General features: G+C 40.7%; 1 protein-coding gene across 1 annotated transcript in view; it reads left to right on the plus strand.

Moving 5' to 3' along the window:
- The window catches only part of WNK2 (WNK lysine deficient protein kinase 2), a 171,345-nt gene extending 166,187 nt beyond the window's left edge, over nt 1–5,158 (plus strand). Inside the window, exon 28 of the mRNA XM_029911187.1 lies at nt 4,353–5,158. Within this exon, the coding sequence (XP_029767047.1) occupies nt 4,353–4,703 (351 nt within the window). The 3' untranslated portion in view covers nt 4,704–5,158. The remainder of the gene's footprint in view (nt 1–4,352) is intronic.
- Nucleotides 5,159–6,795: the final 1,637 nt, after the last annotated feature.

Below are 6,795 nucleotides of genomic sequence, written 5' to 3' on the forward strand. Positions count from 1 at the left end.
GGAGCCAAACACTGCCCCGCGGGAGCGTGCAGCCCCGGCCCCCAGAGCGCTGCACGCGTCGGCATGGCTCCAGGGAAGGGGGGAGCATGTCTGCCTCACTGCGGAGCCAAACGCTGCCCCACGGGAGCACGCAGCCCCGGCCCCCAGAGCACTGCGCGCGCGGCAGTATGGCTCCAGGGAAGGTGGGGAGGGGCCGGCGGCTTGCTGCGTTCGGCCAGGCGCTCCAGCCCGGGAGCGCGGACCCCGCAGCTTGCCGCGCCGGGGAGTGGAGCCATTTGCCCACCCGTGCATTAGGGTGTGCCTGGGCACACCTGGCACACCCCGTGCGCACACCTATGATTGGCCGTGGTGGTTTCTTAAGGTTTGTCCTATGTTCACTTCAGCTACTGCATGTCAGGTAGCTTTATGTATCATAGAGACATGTCATCTGTGTTGACTCTGTTTCCTAATGTATAATTATGCATTGTTTGCGTAGTTATGAATGTTGTTAAAGTAAGATAAGTACAGTGTATGTGATGGGGAAGGATTATCAAGGGAGGAAGAAAGAAAAATGACTTGCTCACCTCCTTCCCTCTCAATAATATTTTATTTATAAAATGCTTTTTAGCATGTCTAAAAACTTCATTAGGGCTTGTCTATATGAGCCACTCAGGAAAATTAATCTGAGCCAACTAAAGGTGTGAATTTAAAGTGAATTAATTAAAGTGCATTGAACCCCTGTGTGGACATTCTTGTTCAGAATTGAAGTGGCCTTAATTCGGTTTAGCATAATTCACTTCTTTCTAAATTTCTCTACCAGGGAAGTTATTTGTATCGCGTGTGACTTTAGATGCAATTTTCAACGCATCTGGTGGAGCCATTCATTGTGAGAACTATGTGTTTGTTTATCCAGCATGGTTAAGCCCAGGCTAGCTTAATAAACAAAATGTCTAGAACAAAAAGCAGAAAGAAACCTAAAATGAAACCGATAGGGAAACACTGTGAATTATGTAAAATCCGTTCAGAATAGGATTAGCCATGTGACTCTGTACCACTGACCACTTGTCATGGTATGGTGTATAAGAATCAGACAGAAAGTAAAGACACAGCTCTACTTCTTTCTCATCCCAGAGCTTTTTTGGAAACATTGTCAATGAGCTAGGAGACACAACTCCAAAATATTCTGCAAAGACTGTTACTGTTCTCATGCGCACATTCTCACACTTCTTAACCGAATGAATGAAACACAAAGTTCTGGTGTTTGTACCATTTGCACCAGGACACCAGCATCTGATAGTCCTACACCTCCCAAGACAACTTCAGCATAAAATATATGATTCATGCCAACCAGAAGTATTTCAAGGTATGTTGCAGATGCTGGTATCAGGAAATGCTATTACAAATAAAAAGACTCCCTGTAACAGTGCCTTCTGTTTTAGCATCACACACTCATCATTGATGAGCAATGCATATCCAGGAGTCATCAGGACACGGTAAAAATGAGCCTGCATCAGAACTTCCTTCCAAATGAGTAACTGGCACGAATGGATGTAGCCCGCTTTGCTGACAATAAATTAGCCAACAGAATAGGACATCTGGTCCAGCAAGTATCTAATGATTTGAAAATGGCTTCAATCAGCATGGAGTTGGCCATCTCAGGAGGTGAGGGGGAAAATAGTGACATAATTCAACCTCAGCTGTGAATCCAACTCTGAAATTGACACTGGAACGATAAGTTATGGGGTCCGCCAACTCTTATTTGGAACTATTGGTGTATGTTTACAGTTCACTGGGTGGCTTACCTGATAAAACCCCAGCAGTGCCTTGCTATGTCTTGAGCCTGGCAAAATTCCTCAAGTGTGCATCAGTGGGAATACCTGCCTGGTCCTCAGACAGATGTAATGAAATACCCAGCTGATCCTCAGACTGCATGAAATACCCAGCTGACCTGGTTTACAGCCCTACCTTTCCTCATGACACAGATATTCAAGCTGCTGGTCAGTATTTGGACAAGGATTTCAGATTTGGCCAGGTTTTGCCTTGAACTTTATGCACTAAGTGAGCACAGAAAATGAAAGTCCATGGCTTCACTGAAACTAGAATCACCTGTTCCACTCCATGGCATGGTTCTGAAGGCCCTGGCAGGGGTGTTGGTTGTGACATCACACTCAGAAGATGCTGAGAGATGCAAGAGTACTGCTGAAAACATTTGAGGATTATCGATGAAGATATTATTTCGAGGTTCAGCTGGAGAATCACAAAAAGGTTGCTGAAAAATAGTTTGACAGTCAACCTCCTATACATGGAGAAAGAGGCAATAGCTGGAGTGCAGCCATAATTAATAAAGTGTTCATTTGGTCATTTTCTGGCAGCATGTACTAAGCAGTAGAGAAGTCCTCGAAATGTTAACATGAATCTGTCACGACTTTACAAGATATAGCCTGCGTGTGTGGGGTTTATTTTTTGGGAACAAGATAATGTTATGTCCACCTCTATGGGTATAATCTATAAGGAGCAACTGTGACCAAGAGTGATGTAGTTGAGAGAGAGCAAGAAACATACACACACCAAGGTAGAACCATACTTCTCAGTATCTAAAAAGAGCTGTATCACAGCTGACAATAAGCATTTCTTCAAGTTCTGATTCTTATACATTCAGGTAAACAGAGGTAGCAAAACCATCTGCAATAGTGCCATTTAGTGACTTCCAGTAATGTTATATAGTCTATTGCTTATTGGGGCAGTATAATCAATTGTAAATTGGAGTGAAGCATATACACAGTAAATCCGTTGTCAGTTACTTAGAACAATCTAGTTTGCTTGAAAACACCATTTATCTTAAAATATGGGCTTAAATAACATTTTTTTTAAATCATCCTGTCCTATAGATATGTTCTCAGTTCATGTTGTTTTGTTGTTGCTTTTCAATTGGCTATATTCTGACTGCTATAAAATGTACCAATAGTTTTGACAAAATTAACAATGTAAAAGAATCAAAAAAGTTAAAAGAACCCTGGTTCATGCCATTATTTTTAGTGGGAGAGTTTGCTGCATCTCTGATTTTAAAACCCACCATACAGGTGTCATATATATTTTAATATATTGATAACACACAGTCAGACTCAAACTTCACTTGAGATATGAAGTTAAGCAAACAAAAAGCCATTAAATATTTCTGCACTGGTTACAAATCAGGGTTTTGTTTTACAACTAGATGTTCCAGCCCCAAAAGCAAAAAGTCGCTCGATGACATCACTGATACTTTAAAAATAAAATATAAAAAACTAACCCACCACCACACACACACCCTTATGTCTTACTCATACTTGCTTTTTGTCCTTAAAAATTCCCCACTTGAGCCAATCTTATCCATTTGACCTGTTCCATATTGAGATTTCCAAATTAAAAGGAACACTGGTATCTCTGTTTCAGGAATAGGTGCTGATTTGGTGCAAATACTGCAGGAAGTTATATGAAATTAAAAACTAACCCAGTCCACAGGGAGACCAGATTGTCTTGCACCATAATTGTTCCTGTGATATTTGCTCTATTGTTAATCTTATAATTTCCAGAAAAGAAAGCCCTTTCTGTCACCCCACCATGCAAACTCCAAATACCCTTGTTTCAGTGAGCAATGAAGGTGAACTACTGAGGGCTAAACCCCCCCTCCTTTGAAAAGTTGTGCTGGGATTTTAAAGAACTGAGGAAGTTTAACATGAGATTGGGCTACGGTTTTGTTTGTCTCAGGCAGGCATAAGTGCCAGCTGGAGTTGGGGGATCTTACAGGTCACCTTTTACAACAAATTGCTTTTGTGGCTTTGTGTTGAGTTCTCCCCCTGGTTCAGTGGCATACTCAGGCCTGCCTGCCCCTTTTAGGCAACGGGGTTGACACAGCTATTATGTATACAGGCATCTGCATTTTTCCCACATCAAAATTAATTTATTTCCCAAACTGACCCTGTCCTTAGAGTTGGAGGGTGAATAGAACCCACCTGGTTCTTGCACGGGCTGAGAGAGAGCAAAGTTTACTATTTCGGAGGCTACCAGAAGAGTCTAATGGCAGCTGTTTAATAGTGGAGAGGCCAAGGAACTTGGTGCAAAGTTATTCTTTGCATTCCTTTCCGATCTCTGTCTCACACAGAGGGGGTTTCTGTTAGAAAGGGTCAGTGGAGTGTGGTGGTATGCACCCTGTCATTCAAAGCCTTTGCCACTTGAGGGAGTGAGACTAATGTCAGAGCTGAAGCACTTGCCACCACTGAGCTGAAAATGACCAATTCTACACAACTTTTATCGTTCAGAAAATATAATGCTGCATTGGTCAGTGCGGAGAAGATCGGCTTAATAGCTTTGCTTTTTTATTTGTTTTTCTATAGGTTAATTCAGTAAGAACAGGAGTGGGGGAAAAGTGCATTGTTCCAGTGTCTTGTCCTATGTCAGCCGCGTTAGCTCCTGGAGTTTCGCCAGCCATGCCAGTGCCTATGCCAGGTACTACCCTTTCTGGCACAGTAACACCTTATGTGATGCCTCTTTGTCAATATGGAGGAGTTTTCCCTACGCCAGTTTATGGAGTACAGTGGTCGGGCACAACAGCACAACCTGGGATTGTAGGAGCTCAGAGCATTGCACAGTTTCCAGCTCTTGGCAAAACTGGCTTGCAGATGTTTCCAGTGTCACGGCAGCAGCCTGCTGTCAATCCACCTGGCCCTAACATGAAAATAACATAGCTTTGTTGCCTTTTGATAGATAATGATGATTTCAAAATTGGAATGCTGAGTGTTTTGAGCCTATAGATGCCATATGTGTTTGAAGAGGTATGGTTCTACTGCTGGCACCCAGTTCAGGCCTAATAGCACACACAGCCATACACTGCATCAAGCAATCACTGTGAAATGTTTTCACGAAAGATAGTTTGTTTGTGATGGCAATATTTGCTTAAATTTCATTGCTAAAGACACTTTATTCTCTTGTGTTCCCGTGTTCTACACTTGCAATCTTTAAAGTTAATATACTTGAATTGAAGGTTACAAAATTGTATTAACCCTTGCAGGAGTACAGTGCCTTGAATTTAAGCTTTTCAGTCCCAGCTGGAAAGAGATGTAAAAATATTTGAAAGGTGTATTTTATTTACAATCTGCTTGTGAGTTTAAGTTGTTATTTTTTTTTTATTTGCAAAAATACTGAAGGTTTACAATTGAAGCTCTTGATTAGTTTCGTTCCATTTTCTACTGTAAATGCTTTTATTTTAATTAGTGGGTTGAATTTAAATTTTTAAGGCTTTTCAGAAGTTTGCAAGGTGAGATTGGTTTGACTGAGATGCTGATCTAAATCCATTTGCACTTGTACAATGAGTAGTGAAATATATGCATTTTAAAATAGAAGCATTTACGAGAGCAATGAAAGTACGTTGTACATAAGTATCGGGAATAGCTTTGGGCCGTGCATTTCCTTCCGTTATGCTGTTGTTGGTATATTTGTTGCAGATGACAACTCATTTTTGTTACAGGGAGCAGGCAGGCAAATACTGCTTTGTTTTAGTTCAGCAGCAAATTGATTACATTTTATTTCCCCCAATGGGCTTGTTTAATTCAGTTAAATTACAAATCCGTGCATGTTTCATCACTGAACAATCTAACTGAAATCTTGATTATAGGAGAACCCATCTTCAGGTTACTGTAAGAAGTATGTAAGTATAGTACTTGCATGTACTCTCCCTTCAATTCTGTCAGCAGTATTGGTTAAGAATGGTATTTTTTGTCACTGAAGTGCTAACAGTACTCGCACTGAAAGGGAATTAAATGTGAAGCTCTTATTTTTCTTTTTTCTTATGTGAACAGTGAATCCTTCGGTTTTGGTGTTTGATCACGGTTTGTTTGAATTTTTTTTTTTTTTCAATTTGAATTAAGTTTGCACTGTAGGTAGCAAGGACACCTCTTCTGTTTGATAGTTGCTTTTTGTCCACTTTACTGTGCATAGAATCTGCATCTTCACCTCTCAGTCAAAAGGCACAAGGTAACCACTAAAACTGATTTACTGATGGTAAGTTTCATTTTAATAGAACACACTAAGGGAAATCATTGTGGGCACTGGTAACAAAACATTACATGGTCAGATTTGAAGGCACACTGCTCTAGATTTCTTTACTGCAATGACATTTTATATTACCTGCTGAAGGGTGGAGATGTCTTGTGCTGCCAAGCTGTGAATTGTATAGTTCTGTTGTACTTTGAGCATTATAACTGTCTAAATTATTTTGTTTGTACCCTTTAAATATATTATTCCATCGATTCAGTTAGAATTGAATTTTATAGACAATTATGCAGAGTCTTCTGCCTGGGCAAAATACTTACTGTAGTAAGAGATTTCTGTTCTCTGTAACATGTATCTTTAATTTATTTCTTTGGATTCATGTCTGTATGTTTCCTGAGCAAACATGGAAAATATGTTCTCACATCATTTCTCCTTCAGCTTGCACTGGATCTTACAGTTTGTTGCTATTGCCTGATGTATAGTCCACCCCTTGAATACTGACAAAGTCAGTGGCACTAAAAACCCCAAGAGATTGTATATATTAAAAAGAAGAAAAATAAACATTTTGTGCTTGAAAACTGTGTGACAAATTTAGTGTTTTCCTAAAACTTTGAAACAGATTGTTCTCTAACTGCACTTGACAACTGGCCTCCACCTCCCCACCAAGGCCATCCATTCCTTTCCTTGCTTTTAAGGTGCAAATGCTGCCTTTCCCAGGTCTTGGCCGCTGCCTGTAACGGCCACTGTCCCAGGGTATGCAGCAGTGGAAGTGAGACTGAGCTGAAAGAG

The sequence above is a fragment of the Terrapene carolina genome, unplaced genomic scaffold, assembly GCF_002925995.2.
Source record: "Terrapene carolina triunguis isolate 2854851 unplaced genomic scaffold, T_m_triunguis-2.0 Scaffold89, whole genome shotgun sequence".
NCBI classification, from domain to species: domain Eukaryota; kingdom Metazoa; phylum Chordata; order Testudines; family Emydidae; genus Terrapene; species Terrapene triunguis.